The sequence below is a fragment of the Bubalus kerabau genome, chromosome 4 (assembly GCF_029407905.1).
Source record: "Bubalus kerabau isolate K-KA32 ecotype Philippines breed swamp buffalo chromosome 4, PCC_UOA_SB_1v2, whole genome shotgun sequence".
Lineage (NCBI taxonomy): Eukaryota > Metazoa > Chordata > Mammalia > Artiodactyla > Bovidae > Bubalus > Bubalus kerabau.
This window is the reverse complement of record NC_073627.1, coordinates 164,813,028-164,827,502: the sequence shown is the minus strand read 5'-3', so window position 1 is coordinate 164,827,502 and position 14,475 is coordinate 164,813,028. Positions and strand designations below refer to the sequence as shown.

At 39.3% G+C, this 14,475-nt stretch overlaps 1 protein-coding gene across 6 annotated transcripts in view; it reads right to left on the bottom strand.

Annotated features, from left to right (window-relative positions):
* The window catches only part of SLC44A1 (solute carrier family 44 member 1), a 251,700-nt gene that overhangs the window by 182,431 nt on the left and 54,794 nt on the right, over positions 1-14,475 (bottom strand). For 5 of the 6 annotated variants that reach the window (XR_008713846.1, XM_055579212.1, XM_055579208.1 and 2 more), the window contains exon 2: positions 4,102-4,191. Coding sequence is in view for 5 of the 6 variants with exons in the window: in XM_055579212.1 (XP_055435187.1) it covers positions 4,102-4,191 (90 nt within the window). In the remaining variant the exon portion in view is untranslated. Of the gene's footprint in view, positions 1-4,101; positions 4,192-5,474; positions 5,603-14,475 lie in introns of those variants that run through there. The other variant, XM_055579211.1, reaches the window with a different exon arrangement.

The window sequence follows — 14,475 nt, the reverse complement described above, 5'->3', positions numbered from 1 at the left end:
AAGGAGCTGGAGTAGGATCTGAGCTGAAAAAAGCTTATACTGAATCATATACATATCCCATAACATAATCCCTTAGTATCCCACTTGCCGGCAACACTGATGACATCAAACATTATTAATTCCACTTCTTCAATCTGTCTCCTGCTCTCTCTTACTACTTCTTTATTTCAGGGTTTTTTTTTTTTACCTCTTATTTAGACTCATCTGAACCATTGCATCAGCCTCCAAAGTGGTGGCCTGAAATCTCTTCCCCCTTTACAATGACTTGACATTTACACTGGCTACCAGGGCCATCTTTCTAAACCCAAGCATATCATTTCTTGCTTAAAACTGCAATAGTATATCAGTGCCTACAACAGTGGGTCTCAACCCTGGATGAATATTAGAATCAAAGAGATTAAATCCGATTCAATGGGGTGGGGCCCAGAAATGAGTATTTTTATTTTAATCCCAGCAAATTCTAATATGCAGGTAGTGTTGAGAACCACTTGTTTACTACCTTAATGGAAAACAGAAATTAAGAGGTACAATTCAACATGTAATTTTTTTAGAACAGGGTACACATATATCCAATGATTTCAAAATACCAAATAAGCTCCAAGCTAGGAGATGATAACTCTCACAAAGACTGACAAAAATTTACTTTAAAAAAATCCTAAGTTTCTAGACAATTCAAGCATGGAAAATATTTTAAAAGTAAGAGAAGAAACAAAAGAGAAGTACACATATTTATGATGAGATGAACATGTGTAAATAAAAAGATTTAGTGGTAAAGATGAGTGAAAGATGACAAGATCTTAAAATATTTCAGAACTAGAGAGTAGATACCAAGGAGTGAGCAAAGAACTGCAAGTTAAGAGCAGTGAGTAAAGATATGGTTTGAATGATAGGCTGTAAGAGGATTGAAAAAGAAAATGCCTATAAAAGCAGAAGCAACTGGCCATTAAATGAAAAGAATATAGGCAGAAAATTACAGTTCCTTTTCTATTTTTGCCTCTCATGAGCAGCAGTATATTCTTAGATAAGCTAATATTCACTATACTTTGCCTGTAAACTGGGTGTAAAACTCATTTTATAGGGTAAGTGGGAGAATTTAGTGAGATAAATATATATATATATGGTAGTATCAAGCCCATAATAATGGTCAAAAAATATTTGTTGAATGTTTCTTTTAAAGGTACTACAGAATGAAATCTAAAGACAAAAATGAAATGCAACTCTTAAAAAACATACAAGGCTTTCCTAGTGGCTCAGTTGGTAAAGAATTCATCTACAATGCAAGAAACCCCCTGCAATGCAGGAAACCCGGGTTCCATCCCTGGGTTGGGAAGATCCCCTGGAAGAGGAAATGGCAACCTACTCCAGTATTCTTGCCTGGGAAATCCCATGGCCAGAGGAGCCTGGTGGGTTACAGTCAACAGGGTCACAAGAGTCAGACAAGACTTAGTGACTAAACTGCCATCACCAAAAACATACAAAACAAATATTTAGAGGACAAAAAAAATTTTAGTCTACTGTTGTGCCAATAAGGTAGGCAACAGAACTTTGAGATTTCTCCAGTTTCCACAGGGTAAAATTTGATGTTAGCTCTACTCCAAGGAATGGTAATCCATAAAAAGAAACACTCCAAAGCAAATAACACTATGCCTGCATTTAAAAGTGCACACAATGGGTCTTAATTACCACCACACTGAAATCAACATTACATTAATTACCATTGCATTAAAACATTTCAGTAAACAAATAGCTCCTGACTCTCCAGTCACTCCCAAATCAGCCTATTAACATTAGTGATTGTACTTTCCTGAGCTATTTTAGCACAGAAAATCAAAAGCACCTTGGGAGGTAGGTACATATTTTTATAAACATAATTTTGAAAGGTCAGCTGCTATGTGTCCCAGAATGAAACTCAGGAGGCGAGGAGAGGTTGTGGATAGTTCTGTTAGCAAAGAATGTCTCCTCCACCCCTGGATGCTGCATTTCAGTTTCTACTCCATTAAACTAAGTAGACTCTTGAACAATATCTTATAAGTTCTAAGTTAGGAAATGAGTAATTCTGATGTTTTCTAAATATCTTAGATTTGGTGAAACTGAGCCATCAATAATTTTTAAAACTAACACTCTTATTTTACTGAATGTGTTATATGTCATCAAAGTTCCTTGTTTTCTTTTCCTTGGTTCAGGAGCTGGACTGGTGTCCACACTTCTGCCCATTAGCCATGAAAAGAAAGTAGTAATAATGAAAGGTAAGATTCCTTAAAAAAAAAAAAAAAAAGGTATGGGCAAAAGATTAAATACACTCACACTTTAGAGGGAAAAAAAAAGGGTGCCTAAGGTAGCAGATCATGGCATCTGGCCCATCACTTCATGGCAAATGGATGGAAAAACAATGGAAACAGTGACAGACTTCATTTGGGGGGGCTCCAAACTCAGTGCAGATAGTGACTGCAGCCATGAAATTAAAAGATGCTTGCTCCTTGGAAGAAAAGCTATGACCAACCTAGACAGCCTATTAAAAAGCAGAGACATTACTTTGCCAACAAAGGTCCATCTAGTCAAAGCTATGGTTTTTCCAGTAGTCATGTATGGATGTGAGAGTTGGACTATAATGAAAGCTGAACACTGAAGAATTGATGCTTTTGAACTGTGGTGTTGGAGAAGACTCTTGAGAGTCCCTTGGACTGCAAGGAGATCAAACCAGTCCATCCTAAAGGAAATCAGTCCTGAATATTCATTGGAAGGACTGATGCTGAAGCTGAAATTCCAATACTTTGGCCACCTGATGTGAAGAACTGACTCATTGGAAAAGACCCTGATGCTGGTAAAGATTGAAGACGGGAGAAGGGGACAACAGAGGATGAGATGGTTGGATGGCATCGCCGACTTGATGGACATGAGTTTGAGCAAGCTTTGGGAGTTGGTGATGGACAGGGAAGCCTGGCACGCTGCAGTCCATAGGGTTGCAAAGAGTCAGACATGACTGAGCAACTGAACTGAAGGTAGCATAATTGTGTTTGGAGTTGCAAAGACTAAGAAAGAGAGAACAATACTGTCTGTGCAATTTCTCTGAGGGAGAAACAAGGTGACAGAAAAGAGCACTGGCCTGGAAGGTAAGAGACTGGGCTCTGTTCCCAGCTCTGCCGTTAACTAGCGGTGTGGCCTCGGGATGGTCACTTTCATCTCTGTGGTCTGATGTTCTTGATGTGTATGAGAGTGATGGACCAGATGAGGATTTCTAAATGCTTTCTAGCTTAAAATATCAGATAGCTCTAAAATGGCTGCTTTCTACCTCTGTCCAGCCCGTACAACGGCAGTGACACTAAAGACCCTGAAGCCTGTGTGGAAACTCCTGCAGGGCAGACCGGGGATGCAATCTGAATAAACACAGCCCCAACACTCTGCACCAGGGACTCTGCTCATCCATCCTCCATATCCATTGGAAAATCACCAGCTCCCATGATCCCTGACTGAGAAATGCCACTTATTTCCGTAGGCACAGCAGGCAGCAGGAGCCTAACATGGGTAGAAGGAGGAAGAAGCAGGGAGCAACCAGACTCCCCTCTACGAAGAACTAAAAAAAAAATGTCACAACTGGGAGCATTGTAGACATCATCAAGAAAAACCTCTAATTTTATAGAAAGGCACATCAAGTCCCTGAAAGAAACTGACTGGCAAAAAAAAAAATAACCATCAGGACTGTATGACTGGGTTGGATAAACACTCAGGACTCAACTCCATGACCACTGCTCTGCTCAACACCTGCATCAAGCTTAGAGTTCATGGATATTTATTTTAAAGGCTTTCTGGCTTTCTGAAATGATCTAGTCAAAGAGAGAGTTTCAATTATTCCTTAATTTTGATGTCAGTTCTCATGCAAGCCAAAAAAAAGAAGTCAAGGGGTACCAAATATCACTTATCTGTATGGGAAAAAAAAACCTAATTCTATGGTATCCTAGAACTTCTAGTTATAAGCAATTCAAGAGGGATTATTCATTTACAAATATAAATAAATATCTAAATAACAAGTTCCCTCTTCAAACCAACTCCTCATCATCCCCTTGATTCATAGGTTCATGTTCTGAGGATCTGTGAGCTTCTTACCATCCCAATGCAGAAGAGGATAAAAAGCAGCAGCCACGGTATGTCTGTGCAGCTACGGTCCTCCAGCGGCTTCCATTCTCGCTTGGAGCTCTAATTGAAAACACAAAATAAGAGAGTGGTAAATGTGAATTTTAGTTGAAGTGAGGAAGGCGCAAACATAACACTGATAGCTAAACCCCTGAACCTTTAAGATGCAACTCAAATATTTGTCACTTTTCTGTGAATTTTACCCTAATACCCATCTCTCTTCCTGGCCAGGATTGATTTCAGTGCTTTGTTGGTACCTCTATTAGAGCAGTTAGCATGCTGAATTACTACCACTGAGATGTGTCCCTAGCAGAACGTGAGCTTTGCATAAGAGACCACTTCTCATTTCCCAGCATCTAACACGATGCCTGAGGGTTCGTGGTATGTGGTCAATACAGACTTTTTTAAATGAATAAACAAATTCTTCCAACGTCAGTCTTAGTGGTAGCTTTTTCTTTGCGTGACTTTTGCCAGACTTAAAAATGTAGAACATGCTTTTCTACATGTTCTCATCTAGGAAGGAAGCTGAGTAAAATGAATTTCTATTGAAGGCGTGGGAAACTTATGGGAAAAGTTCTGCAAAAAGAAGTCTAGGGCCTCCAGTGGCTTCCATGACAAGATACAGGAAACTATCCATAAGGCTTGTCAGGAGGAAGGACACTAGCAGAAGGAGGCTGGAGATAAGGGAACCCTCTAGTATAATTAGTATTTAGAGTTCAAGAATGAGGACCCAGGGACTTCCCTGGTGGTCCAGTGGATAACACTTCACGCCTTCAATGCAAGGGACCCGGGTTCCATCACTGGTTGGGGAACTAAGATTCTACATACACAATTAGGCCCACATGCCACAATTAGAGAAGTCTGAGCTGTTCCAACAAAGAACCAGTGCAGCCAAAATAAATACTAAAAATTTTTAATTAAAAAAGAAAAAACCTACAAAAAAGAGTGGGGACACAGTTCTCAATCAAGTTTGCTTAGCTTTTCCTCCTTCTAAAAAAAATAATTTTTAACTTTGACAAACTGATGAAAGCTACAGATCCTTTTCTTAGGAGGTAAGCATGTAGCTGCATAATTTTCTCAAAAAGTTTAGGGAATTGAGACCCCAGGTTACAAAACTCAACTTTAAAGCATCTGCCTATTGATGTTAAGAGCAAAAATTTGGAACTACAACCACTCCTTGCTGACCCCCTAAATGCTAACCAGACAAACGCCTTTTCTTTTCAGTGCCTTAGACTCTGAGTTGTTCAACAACAATAACAAAAACCCCACCACCCTTGAGAGCTTGTTCCCAAACACCCACACAAGAAAACAAAAGAGCACTAGTTAGTCATGGGAAAAAACCTTACCCTAAGACTCTAACTAGCATTAAAAACCAAGTGCAAGTAGGCAGTTTTTTCCAGAGGAATGTAGCACCATGGAGAAGGGATAAAGGACTCTGTCCTCACTTTAGCTCTGTCATTAGGTAGTTAAACAATTTTAGATAAATCACTTCATCTCTCTGGGTGGCAGGAAGAAATGAGATTAAATCTCTTAGGTTCCTTCCAGTTCTAAAAATCTATGATCAGGAATGCAGTTTTGTGAAGACATGTGCAATGACAAAAAAAAAAAAAACTGCAAAAATAATTTGACATTATTCCCAGTTTTATTCAAATAAGAATGCCTGTATTGTGGGCTGTGTTTTGGAAGACAGTTGCTTCCAGTATGAAAAAGAATGTTTCTTTGTATTAAATAATTTCAGTCTTGAATAATATCCATTACAGTAAAATTACTTACAAACACAGAATTTGGACACCTCTTTGAAATTCATTAAATTTACACTAAGGTGATTTCCAGAACAAGGGCTACTTTGAAATACTACTTTGCTTATCTTAACAAACAGTATGTATCAGGGGAAGGAGGGGGAACAAGTCTAATTGAGCATTCTCTTTATCCACAACTTTTTTTTTTTTAGTATCTTTAATTTAGACCAACATTCACGTTTAATGCTTAAATTTTCACCTATAACATAAACATGGCAGAATTTCATTTTGAGCAAAAAAACACAATGATTCAATATCTCAAGAATTCAATTTACTGCAGGCAATTTCTGGGCCAAATACATAGAAAACCCCTCACTGGGGATGAGAAGTGGAGAGAGGATAGGGGTTAAATAAAAAACAGTCACAAAGTGGATCAGAAGAATACAAAAAAAGGGTGTGGTCACCCTCACTCAGATAAAGAAAAGCTTTTCCAGGAAGGGCAGTTTATCTCATTGGCTATGTTGAGGATTAAATGTGACCATCTATCACATAGGAAACACTAACTCGTGGTTATAATTCTTATTCACCAATATTCACTTTTCAATTAACCTTCTCCCTATTGTTAAATATCCCCTTACCATGTGGACCCTTTCACTGAAATAGAAAGAATATTAAACTCACCTTTCCCCTTCTATTTAATAAAACTTCAACTTAATGGTGGCATCTTGCATTGTAGCTACTGTTTTTAAAGCTCTCAGTTATGGATTCCTATTAAATAGGCACTGTACCCAAAGCTTTACACACATTATGTTTAAAACAGCTCTTTGATGCAGGTATCATCTTTATTGCACAGCTAAGAAACTCAGGCCCAAAAGTTAAATTATCAGACCAAGGTTTCACAACTGTGCAGTTGAGATCTGAACCCAAGCCTGTGGCCAACAAAGCCAAATCCAGTGAGAATATCATTCGTTTTGCACTTAGTCAGTAAAGAGTAAAAATACCTCCATTAGTTTTTCCTCACACTGCAAACTTTCCCCATACTGCAAACTGCAACCCAATAATTTAAAATTCTATAGGCACAGAGAAAAAGAGTGATATGTTTTATAAGCCATGAAATTTCTCAAGCGAGTCAGGAAACCCAACAGTTGAAAAAATTTAAATGATTCTTTAACAGACTTAACCAAGTGGTAACTGGATTTAATGCTGTCTGTTTCTTTCAATTAAAATCCACATAGACCTAGAAAAAGTAAAATGTTTTCAAAAGCACTTTTTAAATGTGATTTTTATCCCTTTCTCAAATTCTGCATAAGGTTAATACAGGCTGTCAATCAGTGTTAGTTTAGGTCTCTTCCCATTCACAGAATCTTACATTTCAGGAACTAAATAAGACCAAAGGAAAATACAGTCCAAGTCTTTAAGTGACTAAGGGAAAAAAAAGAGACTTGCCTTGACTTGCTCAAGATCAACTGCTTTGATCTTCAAAACAACTCTGTTAGTTATCATTATATAGTCCCAGTTTTTCAGCTTTGTAAAAGAGAAAACCAAGGTTCAGAGAAAATTAGTGGAAAATTCTTTACTGAAACCTGAGTCCTCTAGCAGAGAGGTGGAAACTATAAGAAAGAACTAAGAAAACACTTTAAAAAAAAAACAACAAAAAACATGATAACAGAGATGAAGAATGCCTTTGTCAGGTTCATCAGTAAACTAAACACTTCCAAGTAAAGCTCAATAAATTCAAGGATAGTCAACAGAAATTACCCAAAGTGAAACACAAAGAAAAAGAAAATTAAAATTAAAAAACCAGAACATAATAATATCAAATGGTCTAAAGTGTGTAACTGTAATCCCAGAAGAGTAAATGGAGCGGAGGAAATGTTAGAAGAAATACTAACAGAATTTTCCAAAAATAAGAAATCAAAGCATAGATCCAAGAAGCTGAGAGAATTCCAAGCAGGATAAATACAACACACACATGTACACAAACATACCCTACACAACAAACTATATTCAAACAGTTGAAAACCAAATACAGAGACATCATTTTGATGGCAGCAAGAGGGAGGAAAGGGCAGACTGTAAACAAAGAGGCAAACATTAAGCAAACTTCTTATAAGAAATTGTGCAAAGCAAAAACACCATGGGATGACATCCTTTAATTACTGAAAGAATTAAAAAGAAAAAAGAAAAGCGTTATTAACTCAGAATTTTATACCCAGAGAAAATGACTCTCAGAAATGAAGACTTTTTCAACAAAACCTAAGAGAATTTATCAGCAGCAAACTGAAGTACAAAAAATGTTATTCAAGCAGAAGAGTATGAGACAAACTTGGATATTACACAAAGAAATAAAGACTTCCAAAAACAGGTAAAATGAAGTTTTTAACTTTTTCATAATAAAGTATTTTTAAAATAAGGGTGTAAATATTTGTGCATAACAGCATTCACATTACAGTCTTCCTGCACACTCTACAAGATTAATAACCTAGAAAGCAGAATTACAATTTTTAATACTAGTACTAGACCATAAAAAATAAATTTAAGTCAGATCACAGCTGATGTCTGCCTGATGTTTGTACTATATTCATATCCTTAAAGTTAGGGAGGAACAATGTTTAACTTCTTCACATTCCTTCCTACATTTTACACATCACAGATTTTAAAACAAAACAAAACCAACTTCCATATCTCTTTCAGAAGTCATAGTACAGGTAACTACATCCTAGACTTCACATGCATCATGAGCCCTAACAGCTAAAACCAAGGCTTTCTGATGAATTTGATTTCATAGGGGTGTGCATTTTTTAGGAAATAAATCCTGTGAAAAGTTCTGTCTTAGATTTCCATGTTATTTCAAGTGAAGATACAGTTGTTGAGTAAATGTTTTTGTAGATAACGCTCACTCACAAAGGTTTTGGCAAGTGATATGTTACAACCAGTGAGTCAAATCAGGCATCACTGGAGGGCATCAGCAGTGACAGGACAGGCAAGGTGGGCCAAGCCAGGGAACCACCCAGGCAGGAAAAGGTGTGGCAGATGTGAATCTAGTTCACAGAAACAGGCGGGGCTGGAAGACATAAAAGGATCAGAGAGGAAATAGCAACAATCCAGACTTCAGACAAAAAGTTGGTGAGGTCTCAAATTTGGAAACTGCAGGGTCCAAACTCCAGGATGTCCAAGATCCAGGTGATACCTAACGGCAAAGACCGAATGCCCCCTGTCCTCTTTTTATACTCAGCATACTGTCTGTATGCCTTTCTTCTAATTAAGATTGACATACTAAGATTCGCAAAAGACTCCTATTACCTACTGCTACGAGTCTTTCCTTGATCCATGAGATTTTTGAAACATGATGTGACAATAATGAAAAATGTGCTTTTAAACAATAGTATTGAAAATTATATAAGTTCAGTTCAGTCGCTAAGTTGTGTCTGACTCTTTGCGACCCCACGAATTGCAGCACGCCAGGCCTCCCTGTCCATTACCAACTCCGGAGTTCACTGAGACTCACGTCCATCGAGTCAGTGATGCCATCCAGCCATCTCATCCTCTTTCATCCCCTTCTCCTCCTGCCCCAATCCCTCCCAGCATCAGAGTCTTTTCCAATGAGTCAACTCTTCGCATGAGGTGGCCAAAGTACTGGAGTTTCAGCTTTAGCATCATTCCTTCCAAAGAAATCCCAGGGCTGATCTCCTTCAATGGACTGGCTGGATCTCCTTGCAGTCCAAGGGACTCTCAAGAGTCTTCTCCAACACCACAGTTCAAAAGCATCAATTCTTCAGCACTCAGCTTTCTTCACAGTCCAACTCTCACATCCATACATGACCACAGGAAAAACCATAGCCTTGACTCGACGGACCTTTGTTGGCAAAGTAATGTCTCTGCTTTTGAATATGCTATCTAGGTTGGTCATAACTTTCCTTCCAAGGAGTAAGCGTCTTTTAATTTCATGGCTGCAGTCACCATCTGCAGTGATTTTGGAGCCCCCAAAAACAAAGTCTGACACTGTTTCCACTGTTTCGCCATCTATTTCCCATGAAGTGATGGGACCGGATGCCATGATCTTCGTTTTCTGAATGTTGAGCTTTAAGCTTTAAGAGCTTTCACTCTCCTCTTTCACTTTTATCAAGAGGCTTTTTAGTACCTCTTCACTTTCTGCCATAAGGATGGTGTTATCTGCATATCTGAGGTGATTGATATTTCTCCCGGCAATCTTGATTCTAGCTTGTGCTTCTTCCAGCCCAGCGTTTCTCATGATGTATTCTGCATAGAAGTTAAATAAGCAGGGTGACAATATACAGCCTTGACGTACTCCTTTTCCTATTTGGAATCAGTCTATTGTTCCATGTCCAGTTCTAACTGTTGCTTCCTGACCTGCATACAGGTTTCTCATGAGGCAGGTCAGGTGGTCTGGTATTCCCATCTCTTGAAGAATTTTCCACAGTTTATTATGATCCACACAGTCATGGGCTTTGGCATAGTCAATAAAGCAGAAATAGATGTTTTTCGGGAACTCTCTTGCTTTTTCCATGATCCAGCGGATGTTGGCAATTTGATCTCTTGTTCCTTTGCCTTTTCTGAAACCAGCTTGAACATATGGAAGTTCATGGTTCACATGTTGCTGAAGCCTGGCTTGGAGAATTTTGAGTTATTACTTTACCAGCATGTGAGATGAGTGCAATTGTGTGGTAGTTTGAACATTCTTTGGCATTGCCTTTCTTTGGGATTGGAATGAAAACTGACCTTTTCCAGTCCTGTGGCCACTGCTGAGCTTTCCAAATTTGCTGGCATATTGAGTGCAGCACTTTCACAGCATCATCTTTCAGGATTTGAAATAGCTCCACTGGAATTCCATCACCTCCACTAACTTTGTTCGTAGTGATGCTTTCTAAGGCCCACTTGACTTCACATTCCAGGATGTCTGGCTCTAGGTGAGTGATCACACCATCGTGGTTATCTTGGTCGTGAAGATCTATTTTGTACAGTTCTTCTGTGTATTCTTGCCCTTCTTCTTAATATCTTCTGCTTCTGTGAGGTCCATACCATTCCTGTCCTTTATCAAGTCCATCTTTGTATGAAATATTCCCTTGGTATCTCTAATTTTCTTGAGGAGATCTCTAGTCTTCCCATTCTGTTGTTTTCCTCTATTTCTTTGCATTGATCGCTGAGGAAGGCCTTCTTATCTCTTCTTGCTTATTCTTTGGAACAGTGCATTCAGATGCTTGTATCTTTCGTTTTCTCCTTTGCTTTTCGCTTCTCTTCTTTTCACAGCTATTTGTAAGGCCTCCCCAGACAGCCATTTTGCTTTTTTGCATTTCTTTTTCTTGGGGGTGGTCTTGATCCCTGTCTCCTGTACAATGTCACGTACCTCCATCCATAGTTCATCAGGCACTCTATCTATCAGATCTAGGCCCTTAAATCTATTTCTCACTTCCACTGTATAATCATAAGGGATTTGATTTAGGTCATACCTGAATGGTCTAGTGGTTTTCCCCCTTTCTTCAATTTAAGTCTGAATTTGGCAATAAGGAGTTCATGATCTGAGCCACAGTCAGCTCCCAGTCTTGTTTTTGCTGACTGTATAGAGCTTCTCCATCTTTGGCTGCAAAGAATATAATCAATATGATTTTGATGTCGACCACCTAGTGATGTCCATGTGTAGTCTTCTCTTGTGTTGTTGGAAGAGGGTGTTTGCTATGACCCGTGCATTTTCTTGGCAAAACTCTGTTAGCCTTTGTCCTGCTTCATTCCGTATTCCAAGGCCAAATTTGCTGTTACTCCAGGTGTTTCTTGACTTCCTACTTTTGCATTCCAGTCCTCTATAATGAAAAGGACGTCTTTTTTGGGTGTTAGTTCTAAAAGGTCTTGTAGGTCTTCATAGACCCGTTCCACTTCAGCTTCTTCAGCGTTACTGGTTGGGGCATAAACTTGGATTACTGTGATATTGAATGGTTTGCCTTGGAAACGAACAGAGATTCTGTCATTTTTGAGAATGCATCCAAGTACTGCATTTCCGACTCTTTTGTTGACCATGATGGCTACTCTATTTCTTCTAAGGGATTCCTGCCTGCAGTAATGGTCATCTTAGTTAAATTCACCCATTCCAGTCCATTTTAGTTTGCTGAATCTAGAATGTCGACATTCACTCTTGCCATCTCCTGTTTGACCACTTCCAATTTGCCTTGATTTATGGGACTCTTGAGAGTCCCTTGGACTGCAAGGAGATCCAACCAGTCCATTCTGAAGGAGATCAGCCCTGGGATTTCTTTGGAAGGACTGATGCTAAAGCTGAAACTCCAGTACTTAGGCCACCTCATGCGAAGAGTTGACTCATTGGAAAAGACTCTGATGATGGGAGGGATTGGGGGCAGGAGAAGAAGGGAACAGCAGAGGATGAGATGGCTGGATGGCATCACTGACTCGATGGACGTGAGTCTGGGTGAACTCCGGGAGTTGGTGATGGACAGGGAGGCCTGGCGTGCTGCGATTCATGGGGTCGCAAAGAATCGGACATGACTGAGTGACTGAACTGAACTGAACTGAACATTCCCGGTACCTATGCAATATTGCTCTTTAGAGCATCAGACCTTGCTTCTATCACCAGTCACATCCACAACTGGGTACTGTTTTTGTTTTGGCTCCATCCCTTCATTCTTTCTGGAGTTATTTCTCCACTGATCTCCAGCAGCATATTGGGCACCTACTGACCTAGGGAGTTCCTCTTTCAGTATCCTATCATTTTGCCTTTTCATACTGTTCATGGGGTTCTCAAGGCAAGAATACTGAAGTGGTTTGACATTCCCTTCTCCAGTGGACCACATTCTGTCAGACCTCTCCACCATGACCTGCCCGTCTTGGGTGGCTCCACGGGCATGGCTTAGTTTAACTGAGTTAGAGAAGGCTGTGGTCCTAGTGTGATTAGATTGACTAGTTTTCTGTGATTATGGTTTGTGTGTCTGCCTTCTGATGCCTTCTTGCAACACCTACTGTCTTACTTGGGTTTCTTTTACCTTGGATGTGGGGTATCTCTTCACGGCTGCTCCAGCAAAGCGCAGCCACTGGTCCTTACCTTGGATGAGGGGTATAAGTTACTTAAGTTTTCAGGTAACACTGTTAAGCATTCTGTCAGTTCTTCAAATAAATACTGAGCACCACACAAAGAATCTAAGATCCAAAGCCAGGGAAGATAGCCCCCTACCCTCACAAAGCTTTAGTTTAGCAAGAGAGGCAAACTGAGGACTTGGTAACATAAGTGATGTCAAAATAAAGATGTTTAAAAAGTACTGCAGGAATAGAGATGGGGAACCGTGAAGCAACATTTGTAAGATTTGTTGAAATTACCTCATAAACTTCTGAAGCAAACACTAAAAAATGATTCTCTGTTGTCTAAAATAGAATGCGTTTTGTGCCCAAAACATACTAAAAATTCTTTATAGCTCTGATGGGAAATATTGACTGCCAAAGAAGAAGTATTCCACTCAGAAATGTGTAGTAGTAAACAAACAGAACATTAAGTTGATTTATAAAAAAAAAAACAAACACAAGTCAGCCATTTTTCTCTCTTTGTAGCCATTAAGATTTCTCTATACTACATTTTATGGCTGCTCCACTTAGAAAGAGGCCTTTCAGTTTTGGAAAAGAGAAAACATATTGTGCTTTGTTTTCTGGTACAATTAGAGCAGGGCTATATTTATTAAGCTAACTAGAATAATATTTTCATGTTGATATCATTGAGATTCCCACTAATACTGAGTTAAGTAGTATCTGGTCACATATATCCAGAGTCACTGTAAGCTGGAATTTCTGATAGGCTAAAGGACTAGAGGCTCCCCCTTGTTATTTCCCCAGAGCAAGCTAGAGAACTGCATTCTCCTTCATTCAAAGCAACAGTAAGTGGCAATCTGGGAGGCTGGTCCAGAGAAAGAAAAGTAGGGTATAGGTAGTATTAACCCTGAAAAAAAAGGACAAACCAGAGTCAATTCCAACACCATTTCGGCCAGCAATTCACAGCTACAGCACTGCCCATGCCTCTGTGTTTTAATTAGCCAGGAGGTATACCACAACGATTCATTACTCATGGTTAAGTACTTAGAAATTTAAACAGAATCCAGATCAATATCAGGTTATCAACACTTGCTTATGTTCCTACGGGATCAGCAAAAAGTACAGTTAGACTGACTGGCCAGGGATTGCAATAAACTGAAGCCTACACCTAATGACAGGCATACTAATATCATCCTTCCTGTGTGCCTACCTCTCTACAACACAGATTCATCCACCCTGCCTTTCCCAGATTCCAATGAAAAGCCAACTCTATATGTGAAGGCTAAAGCAAGCTAAGATGTGGTCTTTCACCCAGCAGATTTCCAGGATGTATCCTTGGAAAGTGTTCATTACTTTTCTGAATAATCAAATTCCCTCTCTCCAATTTTCTTTGACCACCACAGTCTCTATTTTCTGGGTAAACAGACCACCTCTGAAACAGGATCATAGTTCTAGCAGCTCTACTCCTTGGCACAACCAGAAAGCCTCTAGTCACTGAATTCATCTCCAAGGTCACTACTATAGACATTTGTGATTTAAGTACATTTGTTGTAAGCACTGGGCTATC